Source organism: Coregonus clupeaformis, chromosome 18, assembly GCF_020615455.1.
Source record: "Coregonus clupeaformis isolate EN_2021a chromosome 18, ASM2061545v1, whole genome shotgun sequence".
Lineage (NCBI taxonomy): Eukaryota > Metazoa > Chordata > Actinopteri > Salmoniformes > Salmonidae > Coregonus > Coregonus clupeaformis.
This window is the reverse complement of record NC_059209.1, coordinates 43,462,956-43,475,800: the sequence shown is the minus strand read 5'-3', so window position 1 is coordinate 43,475,800 and position 12,845 is coordinate 43,462,956. Positions and strand designations below refer to the sequence as shown.

Sequence of the window (12,845 nt, the reverse complement as noted above, 5' to 3'; positions counted from 1 at the left end):
ATGAAGTCAATCTCTCCTCCACTTTGAGCCAGGAGAGATTGACATGCATATTATTAATGTTAGCTCTCTGTGTTCATTCATAACAGATTTCACAACACATTAAGTTTGTTCCCTCAGGCCTCTACTCTACTACCACATATCTATAACACAAAATCCATGTGTGTATTGTCATTTGTGTATTGCCATGTGTGTATTGTCATGTGTGTATTGTGTATTGTTGCAGGCCGGCTCATAGCCTGTGGCAAAGATGAGGGGACATGAACAGCAGGTATAGGCCAATCAAAAGGTTCTTTATTGTAAACCAAAAACTATTAACTTTAAACAAAGAAAAAGGAATGAGGTGTGGAAATGTCATAATGTAGGGTGTAGGTAAGGTGCATGGATGCAGGAATCTGTGTGTGTGAACATGAAACATGACTGAGTGGAAACTAAGGAACAAACAAACAAGGATCATGCCGGAGGGAGAGGGAGAGGGAGAGGGAGGGAGGGAGGGAGGGAGGGAGAGAGAGAGAGAGAGAGAGAGAGAGAGAGAGAGAGAGAGAGAGAGAGAGAGAGAGAGAGAGAGAGAGGGACAGATAGAGAGAGAGAGGAACAGACAGATAGAGATAGAGTTAGATAGAGAGAGAGAGAGAGAGAGAGAGAGAGAGAGAGAGAGAGAGAGAGAGAGAGAGAGAGAGAGAGAGAGAGAGAGAAAAAGAGAGAGAGAGAGAGAGAGAGAGAGAGAGAGAGAGAGAGAGAGAGATTAGTGAAGCAGTTTTAAATACCCTGAGCCCAGGTGGCTCCAATCACTATCGACCCTCCTCTGTCTGCAGGAGGAACCGCCCCTGCACTGCAGAGGGGCCGTGACAGTATAGTGTGGATGTTGTCGTGTGTTTGTGTTGCTTCACAGTCCCCGCTGCTTGGCCTGGTGAGGGGTCGGGAGGCTTGGCTAGGGGCCTGGTGAGGGGTCGGGAGGCTTGGCTAGGGGTCTGGTGAGGGGTCGGGAGGCTTGGCTAGGGCTCAGGGGTCACCGGCTAAAGGCTGTTTCCTCTAATAGGAATAGAGCTGTCATCTAAGGAAGTAGCTGTCTAATCTTAGCTGTAACCCAGCCAGGCGCATAGGCATACTGCTACAGCTGCTACCTGCATGGTGTCTGTCTGTGGGAGAGGAGAGAGGTAGAACGAGACTGGCAGGTAGGAGCTCAGCGTTCAGTTAGAAACATAACATTTGATAAGAGTATGTATTGTTTTGATGGTTGACTGACTTTGTTATGTTTGTTAGTAATGTGCAACATATTATTTTGTGAATGTAGTTAGGAGAAGGTAAATAAAGACTATTAGAGATCTGTCTGTTGGTTCGTTGAACGTGAAAGTGAAAACATCGTCACCCAGCTAGTACATGGCGTTTACATGTTCAATTAATGACTAAACTTCATTTTTAAGCCCAGCTTTTATCATAATTATTTATAAAACATATCTGTCAGCGGTATTTTGCGGAGGGGGCACACTGACTGGGCCAGGCAAAGAGTACCCTGCCTATTCTCCTTACCCAGCTAGCACCTAACGTTCTGAGAACCATATGATTCTTACAGCTTGGTGAGAGTGGGGTTGTCCTACTCCCAGCTAGCACCTAACGTTCTGAGAACCATATGATTCTTACAGCTTGGTGAGAGTGTGGTTGTCCTACTCCCAGCTAGCACATAACGTTCTGAGAACCATATGATTCTTACAGCTTGGTGAGAGTGGGGTTGTCCTACTCCCAGCTAGCACCTAACGTTCTGAGAACCATATGATTCTTACAGCTTGGTGAGAGTGTGGTTGTCCTACTCCCAGCTAGCACCTAACGTTCTGAGAACCATATGATTCTTACAGCTTGGTGAGAGTGGGGTTGTCCTACTCCCAGCTAGCACATAACGTTCTGAGAACCATATGATTCTTACAGCTTGGTGAGAGTGGGGTTGTCCTACTCCCAGCTAGCACCTAACGTTCTGAGAACCATATGATTCTTACAGCTTGGTGAGAGTGGGGTTGTCCTACTCCCAGCTAGCACCTAACGTTCTGAGAACCATATGATTCTTACAGCTTGGTGAGAGTGTGGTTGTCCTACTCCCAGCTAGCACCTAACGTTCTGAGAACCATATGATTCTTACAGCTTGGTGAGAGTGGGGTTGTCCTACTCCCAGCTAGCACATAACGTTCTGAGAACCATATGATTCTTACAGCTTGGTGAGAGTGTGGTTGTCCTACTCCCAGCTAGCACCTAACGTTCTGAGAACCATATGATTCTTACAGCTTGGTGAGAGTGGGGTTGTCCTACTCCCAGCTAGCACATAACGTTCTGAGAACCATATGATTCTTACAGCTTGGTGAGAGTGGGGTTGTCCTACTCCCAGCTAGCACATAACGTTCTGAGAACCATATGATTCTTACAGCTTGGTGAGAGTGTGGTTGTCCTACTCCCAGCTAGCACATAACGTTCTGAGAACCATATGATTCTTACAGCTTGGTGAGAGTGTGGTTGTCCTATGGTTATTCTGCCCACAACTTCCTGGGAATGGTGCAGGGTAGTTGCTTGGCTTTGAAACATTCTCAGCACATTTAAGGAACTTGACAAAGAAATGTTATTTTCTTGGAATTTCATTACTTTAACAGAACATTTCCTAAAAGTTCAAACATGGTTACATTTAATTTTACATTTGGTAATGTTCTCGGAATGTTCTCCAACTGATTTGACATTGGGAATGATCTCAAATAGTTCAGAGAACGTTAAGAAACAACGTTCTTCTGTGGGAATTTCAGTACATCAGCAAAAGTTTCCGACAGGTTTCCTCGTGGTTCTATTTAAAGTCATGTTCTCAGAACGTTCAGAGAACGTTAAGAAAACTTTCCATAAAAAACACAAGAAAATGTTTGTAACGTTCTAAGAATGTTCTAGAGAACATATACATTCCGTTCTCAGCATCAACAAAACTCTCTCTATCCTCTATCTTGTTAAGTCTGTTCAGGTGTGTTGGCCGCGCCCACACTTGATCTTAATGAGTGCTTGTTTAGTTTGAAATGGGGTCTGTTTGAGTAGACTAAAATGAACAGCTTTATATGAGTAAAAAAACATGGCATGCTAGCTCCATCCTGGTGGCGCAGTGGACTATTTCCATGGATAGAGAACAGAATATTATAGGTTTGAATCTCACTGATGTCGTGTCATAGTAGAAAATAAATGTGTTTGCATGATTAATGCCTAAGGAAATTAATTTCCATGTGTCCTATCTGTGCTTTGAGTAAAAAAAAAAAGTTAACTCAAAATAAGCTAGCAGTGTTATTAAAAGTGTTATTGAAACGTTCAGGGAAGTTTTAAGGAAGTTATTCAAAAACCTCCAAATAACTTATAATTTCTATCTCAGAGCGTTAATAAAAACCTCCCAGAGTAAAACGTTCTCAGAACCTCCCTGCAACCTTAAAATAAACGTTCCCAGAAAAGGCCAAATGTTCACTTCTGTTCTCAGAACATTTAAAAAACATTGGCTTCGTTCCCACAACCAATAGAGTATCACAGTATGAGTCATAATACCCATAAAACCTAGCGGTCAAACAGAGAAATGGTTCCAATAGTTTTTCCACCATACATTTTTCCCATAGGGGATTTTAGAAACACTTAAAATAAGGGCTGTGTTTCATGTAGGCTTATCCTGGCGTGATGTTTTGATAATCGTGTAAATCTCTCTAGGACAAGGTGACTATCAATATATTTACCTGTATTTACCCCCCAAAAAAAAATTTAACTGCTAATTAGCTGCTAATGTGGCTATCGTAAAGAACTACAAATGCCATGATGATCCGGACAAGACTGTCGAATCGAGACAAAGGTAAGAATCTCCGGATTAACAATCTAATGTTAGCTAAATGTAGTAATGAATAAATTGGCTTCATTTTTTAAAATTGTAATTCTGTGAACTGTCTTGTGTAAGTTTAAAATGGACACAATACCTGCTAGCAAAGGTGTCAGCTAGAGATGACTTGCAGGGGCTTGCAGGGATTTGTAGTTTTGCAGGATGTCTACTTTGATGCTAATTTGCATTCTCGAATCTGAGCCTAAATAGAGACGAATATATTGATCAAAGTCACCTTGTCCGAGAGATTTACATGGTTGCAGGGTAAGCCTACACGAAACACAGCCCTTATTTTAAGTGTTAAAATCTCCTATGGGAAAAATGAATGGTGGAAAAATGAATGGAACCATTTCCCTGTTTAACCGCTAGGTTTTATGGGTATTATGACACCTCCACTGTGGGGCTCTATGTGAAACCAAAAACATACAGTGAGGGAAAAAAGTATTTGATCCCCTGCTGATTTTGTACGTTTGCCCACTGACAAAAACATGATCAGTCTATAATTTTAATGGTAGGTTTATTTGAACAGTGAGAGACAGAATAACAAAAAAAAATCCAGAGAAACGCATGTCAAAAATGTTATCAATTGATTTGCATTTTAATGAGGGAAATAAGTATTTGACCCCTCTGCAAAACATGACTTAGTACTTGGTGGCAAAACCCTTGTTGGCAATCACAGAGGTCAGACGTTTCTTGTAGTTGGCCACCAGGTTTGCACACATCTCAGGAGGGATTTTGTCCCACTCCTCTTTGCAGATCTTCTCCAAGTCATTAAGGTTTCGAGGCTGACGTTTGGCAACTCGAACCTTCAGCTCCCTCCACAGATTTTCTATGGGATTAAGGTCTGGAGACTGGCTAGGCCACTCCAGGACCTTAATGTGCTTCTTCTTGAGCCACTCATTTGTTGCCTTGGCCGTGTGTTTTGGGTCAGTGTCATGATGGAATACCCATCCACGACCCATTTTCAATGCCCTGGCTGAGGATTTGACGGTACATGGCCCCGTCCATCGTCCCTTTGATGCGGTGAAGTTGTCCTGTCCCCTTAGCAGAAAAACACCCCCAAAGCATAATGTTTCCACCTCCATGTTTGACGGTGGGGATGGTGTTCTTGGGGTCATAGGCAGCATTCCTCCTCCTCCAAACACGGCGAGTTGAGTTGATGTCAAAGAGCTCGATTTTGGTCTCATCTGACCACAACACTTTCACCCAGTTCTCCTCTGAATCATTCAGATGTTCATTGGCAAACTTCAGACGGGCCTGTATATGTGCTTTCTTGAGCAGGGGGACCTTGCGGGCACTGCAGGATTTCAGTCCTTCACGGCGTAGTGTGTTACCAATTGTTTTCTTGGTGACTATGGTCCCAGCTGCCTTGAGATCATTGACAAGATCCTCCCGTGTTTTTCTGGGCTGATTCCTCACCGTTCTCCTGGTCATTGCAACTCCACGAGGTGAGATCTTGCATGGAGCCCCAGGCCGAGGGAGATTGACAGTTATTTTGTGTTTCTTCCATTTGCGAATAATCGCACCAACTGTTGTCACCTTCTCACCAAGCTGCTTGCCGATGGTCTTGTAGCCCATTCCAGCCTTGTGTAGGTCTACAATCTTGTCCCTGACATCCTTGGAGAGCTCTTTGGTCTTGGCCATGGTGGAGAGTTTGGAATCTGATTGATTGATTGCTTCTGTGGACAGGTGTCTTTTATACAGGTAACAAGCTGAGATTAGGAGCACTCCCTTTAAGAGTGTGCTCCTAATCTCAGCTCGTTACCTGTATAAAAGACACCTGGGAGCCACAAATCTTTCTGATTGAGAGGGGTTCAAATACTTATTTCCCTCATTAAAATGCAAATCCATTTATAACATTTTTGACATGCGTTTTTTCTGGATTTTTTTGTTGTTATTCTGTCTCTCACTGTTCAAATAAACCTACCATTAAAATTATAGACTGATCATTTCTTTGTCAGTGGGCAAACGTACAAAATCAGCAGGGGATCAAATACTTTTTTCCCCTCCCTGTATGTTCCCACAACTTCCAAGGAACCAAATAGTTTACGCATTCCCTCGAGAAAGTTCCCTTTTTCTAAAACAATAATCCAGTTCATATGACTTGTTCTAGAACATAGCATAGTGCAACTGAAAGCTCCATATGACTTGTTCTAGAACATAGCATAGTGCAACTGAAAGCTCCATATGACTTGTTCTAGAACATAGCATAGTGCAACTGAAAGCTCCATATGACTTGTTCTAGAACATAGCATAGTGCAACTGAAAGCTCCATATGACTTGTTCTAGAACATAGCATAGTGCAACTGAAAGCTCCATATGACTTGTTCTAGAACATAGCATAGTGCAACTGAAAGCTCCATATGACTTGTTCTAGAACATAGCATAGTGCAACTGAAAGCTCCATATGACTTGTTCTAGAACATAGCATAGTGCAACTGAAAGCTCCATATGACTTGTTCTAGAACATAGCTTAGTGCAACTGAAAGCTCCATATGACTTGTTCTAGAACATAGCATAGTGCAACTGAAAGCTCCATATGACTTGTTCTAGAACATAGCATAGTGCAACTGAAAGCTCCATATGACTTGTTCTAGAACATAGCATAGTGCAACTGAAAGCTCCATATGACTTGTTCTAGAACATAGCATAGTGCAACTGAAAGCTCCATATGACTTGTTCTAGAACATAGCTTAGTGCAACTGAAAGCTCCATATGACTTGTTCTAGAACATAGCATAGTGCAACTGAAAGCTCCATATGACTTGTTCTAGAACATAGCATAGTGCAACTGAAAGCTCCATATGACTTGTTCTAGAACATAGCATAGTGCAACTGAAAGCTCCATATGACTTGTTCTAGAACATAGCATAGTGCAACTGAAAGCTCCATATGACTTGTTCTAGAACATAGCATAGTGCAACTGAAAGCTCCATATGACTTGTTCTAGAACATAGCATAGTGCAACTGAAAGCTCCATATGACTTGTTCTAGAACACAGCATAGTGCAACTGAAAGCTCCATATGACTTGTTCTAGAACATAGCATAGTGCAACTGAAAGCTCCATATGACTTGTTCTAGAACATAGCATAGTGCAACTGAAAGCTCCATATGACTTGTTCTAGAACATAGCATAGTGCAACTGAAAGCTCCATATGACTTGTTCTAGAACATAGCATAGTGCAACTGAAAGCTCCATATGACTTGTTCTAGAACATAGCATAGTGCAACTGAAAGCTCCATATGACTTGTTCTAGAACATAGCATAGTGCAACTGAAAGCTCCTCCATCTTTGAAATATTATAATTAGCGCTGAAATGTGACCTACCCTGCTGGTATGTTTAACCAGGACTCTTAGTTGGAGTCTATTTTGAAGTTGGAGTAAATTTGGACCGAGGCTACATTCATGCTGTAGGCTTAAATATTGGCTAAAATTAATTCAGCTACAGTTGATTACTTTGCTCTATTTACCATTAAATTATGCAACAGGGTTGAAACTGTTGGCTTAGACAATGTCTAGAAATGTCCCCGATCAGCTGGTCTAGTTCACCGATGTTGTTGTGGCTACGTACGGTTGAACGTTTTAGTGGCAAGTCACTTCAAAATGGCCGCTTTATTATGACTCGGTCAGCCATATATTGTTTTGCTGATAAGATGGAAGTTACCATCTGCCATGTTAGTCTTTCCCCATACTTCACCTGCTAACTGATAAATAATGAACTTTCTTGGGCCCTTTTTAAGCCCATATACCCAGATTAACCAGTCAGGTGACTCGGTATGCAGGTGTGTCTTCTGACGTTGACGACGTACCTGGTTGTATTTTCGATTCAGAAATAGTTTATTTAAGACAATGAATGTGAGACCTATTTTAAGGTTCTCCTCCCTCCTCTACAGGTGTGTATACGAACAACCCATGGAGCAGGAAACCTTGGAAACCTTGGAGATTATTGGTCAGTCGTGTGTGTGTGTGTGCGTGCCTGTGTCTGCATGAAGCTCAGTGTGTGTCTGGGGGGGGTGTAATGTTCTGGGGACATCTGTCTGTCAGTAGCTCCTCTACTCTCTCTGCTGATCTGCAGTTTATATAGCTTTATGATTCAGTTGGTTTTGTTACAGTCCAATGATATGGAAATGCTTGAGTTGAAAGTACTAGTCACTGGTCATTTTCCACAGTCACTGATCATTTTCCACAGTCACTGGTCATTTTCCACAGTCACTGGTCATTTTCCACAGTCACTGGTCATTTTCCACAGTCACTGGTCATTTTCCACAGTCACTGATCATTTTCCACAGTCACTGGTCATTTTCCACAGTCACTGGTCATTTTCCACAGTCACTGGTCATTTTCCACAGTCACTGGTCATTTTCCAGTCACTGGTCATTTTCCACAGTTGTCCAGTAACCTCTTTGTCCAGTGAGTGATTTGTGATTGGTCCTTATTTCTGGGCCATGAACGACAGCCAGGTTGAATTCTTGTCCTGTCTGTTTAGGCTCTAAAGATCTGATCACGCCTATCTTAGACACTCTGAAGAACTGGTTAGAATCTGTGCTTGTTTGTACAACGTTTTAAGGGAGTAGAGCTAATTACCCCATATCTTTTTAGTAAGCTTGCCTCCCCTAGCAGTTGTAAACAGCTCTTTGTGTAGGTTGAGTATATAAAGACTGTGTGATTGTAAAATCTTTAAGTTTTGCTCTCTGGTTTCATCCGGAGGGTAAGCTTCCTTGCAATTGCTTGAATAAACCTCTTATAAACTGGAAAATGAGCTCTGCCTGATCCTTGGAAAAAGGTTTTCCTCAACAATGAGCTAAAACAGCTCTGAACAGGTCTGAACAATGAGCTAGAACAGGTTAGAAACACCTTTGGCAGTGATTACAGCTGTGAGTCTTCTTGGCTTAGTCTCTAAGAGCTTTCCACACCTGGAATGTAAAATATTTGCCCATTATTCTTTTCAAAATTCTTCAAGCTCTGTCAAGGTGTTGGGGGTCATGGCTACACAGCAATTTTCAAGTCTTGTCATAGATTTTAAAGCAGATTTAAGTCAGAACTGTAACTTTGCCACTAACAAGCATCTCCAGTGTAGATGTGGGCTTGTGTTGTAGGTTATTGTCCTGCTGAAAGGTGAATTCCTCTCCCAGTCTCTGGTGTAAAGCAGACTGAAGCAGGTTTTCCTCTAGGATTTTGTCTGTTCTTTTCTCCATTCCGTTTCTTTTTATCCTGAAAAACTCCTCAGTATTTGCCGATGTCAAGCATACCCATAACATGGTGCAGCCACCACCATGCTTTACAATAAAGAGGCACTCAGTGATGTGTTTTGTTGGATTTGCCCCAAACAGAACAATTTGCATTTAGGCCAAAATGTTTGTTCCTTTTCCGTGTTTTCTTGCAGTATAACTTTAGTTGCAAACAGGATGCATGTTTTGGAATATGTTTATTCTGTTCAGGTGTAGACTCTACCGTGAAATGCTGACTTACGAGCCCGTTCCCAACAATGCAGTTAAAAAGTAAGAAAAAAATGCAGTTAAAAAGATTTGCTAAATATAAAAGGAAATAGTAACACAATAAAATAACAATAACGAGGTTATATACAAGGAGTATCGGGACCGAGTCAACGTGCAGGAGTACGAGGCAATTGAGGTAATATGTACATGTGGGTAAAAGTGACTAGACAATCAGGATAGATAATAAACAGAGTAGAAGCAGTGTGTGTGAAAGACTGTGAAAGTGTGTCAATGTGTGTGTGTGTGTGTGTGTTTTGCGTGTGCCAGCGTATGTAGTGTGTGTTGGAGTGTCTGTGTAGCATGTGTGAGTGTGCATAGAACCAGTGAAATAAAAAGGGGGTCAATGCTAATAGTCTGGGTTACCATTTCATTAACTGTTCAGCAGTCTTAAGGCTTGGGGGTAGAAGCTGTTAAGGAGCCTTTTGGACCCAGACTTGGCGCTCCGGTACCGCTTGCCATGCGGTAGCAGAGAGAACAGTCTATAACAGTCTATGACTAGGGGGGCTGGAGTCTTTGACCATTTTTAGGGCCTTCCTTTGACACCACCTGGTATAGAGGTCCTGGATGGCAGGAAGCTTGGCCCCAGTGATGTACTGGGCCATACGCACTACCCTCTGTAGCGCCTTGCTGTCCGATGCCAAGGAGTTGCCATACCAATCAGTGATGCAACCGGCCCTCCATTTCCTGTAGTCCACGATCAGGTCCTTTGTCTTGCTTACTTTGAGGGAGAGGTTGTTATCCTGGCACCACACTGCCAGGTCACTGACCTCCTCCCTTTAGGCTGTCTCATCGTTGTCGGTGATCAGGTCTACCACTGTTGTGTCGTCAGCAAACTTAATGATGGTGTTGGAGTCGTGCTTGGCCACGCAGTCGTGGGTGAAAAGGGAGTACAGGAGGGGACTGAGCACGCACCCCTGAGGGGCCCCCGTGTTGAGGGTCAGCATGGCGGATGTGTTGTTGCCTACCCTCACCACCTGGGGGCGGCCCAGGATCCAGTTGTAGAGGGAGGTGTTCAGTCCCAGGGTCCTTAGTTTAGTGATGAGCTTGGAGGGGACTATGGTGTTGAACGCTAATCTGCAGTCAATGAACAGCATTCTCACATGTTTTTCTTGTCTAGTTGGCAGAGGGCAGTGTGGAGTGCAATAGAGATTGCGTCATCTGTGGATCTGTTGGGTCGGTATGCGAATTGGAGTGGGTCCAGGTTGTCTGGGATGATGGTGTTGATGTGAGCCATGAACAGCCTTTCAAAGCATTTCATGGCTACAGTGGAAGACACTTTCCAGCTGGTCAGCGCATGCTCTGAGTATGCGTCCTGGTAATCTGTCTAGCCCAGCGACCTTGTGAATATGAACCTGTTTAAAGGTTAATACTCACATTGGCTACGGAGAGCGTAATCACGCAGTCGTCCGGAACAGCTGGTGCTCTCATGTACGGTTCAGTGTTGCTTGTCTCGAAGCGAGAATGGAAGGCATTTAGCACGTCTAGCAGGCTCGTGTCACTGGGCAGCTCGCGGCCGGGTTTCCCTTTGTAATCAGTGATAGTTTGCAAGCCATGCCCTATCCGACGAGCATCAGAGCTGGTGTAGTAGGATTCAATCTTAGCCCTTTATTGACGCTTTGCCTGTTTTAAGGTTCTTCAGAGGGTCCAGATTAGTGTCCCACTCCTTGAAAGCGGCAGCTCTAGTCTTTAGCTCAGTGCGGATGTTGCCTGTAATCCATGGCATCTGGTTGGGATATCCACGTACGGTCACTGTGGGGACGACATCATCGATGCACTTATTAATGAAGCCGGTGACTGATGTGGTAAACTCCTCAATGTTATTGGATGAATCCCGGAACATATTCCAGTCTGTGGTAGTGAAACAGTCCTGTAGCTTAGCATCCGCTTCATTGGACCACCTCCATGTTAAGCGCGTCACTGGTACTTCCTGTTTGAGTTTTTGCTTGTTAGCAGGAATCAGGAGGATAGAGTTATGGTCAGATTTACCAAATGGAGGTTGGGGGAGAGCTTTGTATGTGTCTCTGTGTGGTGGAGTAAAGGTGATCTAGAGTTTTGTATGTGTCTCTGTGTGGTGGAGTAAAGGTGATCTAGAGTTTTATATGTGTCTCTGTGTGGTGGAGTAAAGGTGATCTAGAGCTTTGTATGTGTCTCTGTGTGGTGGAGTAAAGGTGATCTAGAGTTTTGTATGTGTCTCTGTGTGTGGAGTAAAGGTGATCTAGAGTTTTATATGTGTCTCTGTGTGGTGGAGTAAAGGTGATCTAGAGTTTTATATGTGTCTCTGTGTGGTGGAGTAAAGGTGATCTAGAGCTTTGTATGTGTCTCTGTGTGGTGGAGTAAAGGTGATCTAGAGTTTTGTATGTGTCTCTGTGTGGTGGAGTAAAGGTGATCTAGAGTTTTGTATGTGTCTCTGTGTGTGGAGTAAAGGTGATCTAGAGCTTTGTATGTGTCTCTGTGTGGAGTAAAGGTGATCTAGAGTTTTGTATGTGTCTCTGTGTGGAGTAAAGGTGATCTAGAGTTTTATATGTGTCTCTGTGTGGTGGAGTAAAGGTGATCTAGAGCTTTGTATGTGTCTCTGTGTGGTGGAGTAAAGGTGATCTAGAGCTTTGTATGTGTCTCTGTGTGGTGGAGTAAAGGTGATCTAGAGTTTTGTATGTGTCTCTGTGTGGTGGAGTAAAGGTGATCTAGAGTTTTATATGTGTCTCTGTGTGGTGGAGTAAAGGTGATCTAGAGCTTTGTATGTGTCTCTGTGTGGTGGAGTAAAGGTGATCTAGAGTTTTGTATGTGTCTCTGTGTGTGGAGTAAAGGTGATCTAGAGTTTTATATGTGTCTCTGTGTGGTGGAGTAAAGGTGATCTAGAGTTTTATATGTGTCTCTGTGTGGTGGAGTAAAGGTGATCTAGAGCTTTGTATGTGTCTCTGTGTGGTGGAGTAAAGGTGATCTAGAGTTTTGTATGTGTCTCTGTGTGGTGGAGTAAAGGTGATCTAGAGTTTTGTATGTGTCTCTGTGTGTGGAGTAAAGGTGATCTAGAGCTTTGTATGTGTCTCTGTGTGGAGTAAAGGTGATCTAGAGTTTTGTATGTGTCTCTGTGTGGAGTAAAGGTGATCTAGAGTTTTATATGTGTCTCTGTGTGGTGGAGTAAAGGTGATCTAGAGCTTTGTATGTGTCTCTGTGTGGTGGAGTAAAGGTGATCTAGAGCTTTGTATGTGTCTCTGTGTGGTGGAGTAAAGGTGATCTAGAGTTTTGTATGTGTCTCTGTGTGGTGGAGTAAAGGTGATCTAGAGTTTTGTATGTGTCTCTGTGTGGTGGAGTAAAGGTGATCTAGAGCTTTGTATGTGTCTCTGTGTGGTGGAGTAAAGGTGATCTAGAGTTTTATATGTGTCTCTGTGTGTGGAGTAAAGGTGATCTAGAGCTTTGTATGTGTCTCTGTGTGGTGGAGTAAAGGTGATCTAGAGTTTTGTATGTGTCTCTGTGTGGTGGAGTAAAG

The 12,845-nt window shown here is 43.1% G+C and overlaps 1 protein-coding gene across 6 annotated transcripts in view; it reads left to right on the top strand.

The window, feature by feature from the left end:
- Positions 1-12,845, top strand: part of kank1a (KN motif and ankyrin repeat domains 1a) — a 219,656-nt gene that overhangs the window by 87,768 nt on the left and 119,043 nt on the right. For 2 of the 6 annotated variants that reach the window (XM_041873902.2, XM_041873901.2), the window contains exons 1-2: positions 766-1,172; positions 7,760-7,815. The exons of 3 other annotated variants lie outside the window; for them this stretch is intronic. In XM_041873902.2, the coding sequence (XP_041729836.2) occupies positions 7,779-7,815 (37 nt within the window). In that variant the 5' untranslated portion in view covers positions 766-1,172; positions 7,760-7,778. Of the gene's footprint in view, positions 1-765; positions 1,173-7,759; positions 7,816-12,845 lie in introns of those variants that run through there. One more of the 6 variants, XM_045226877.1, reaches the window with a different exon arrangement.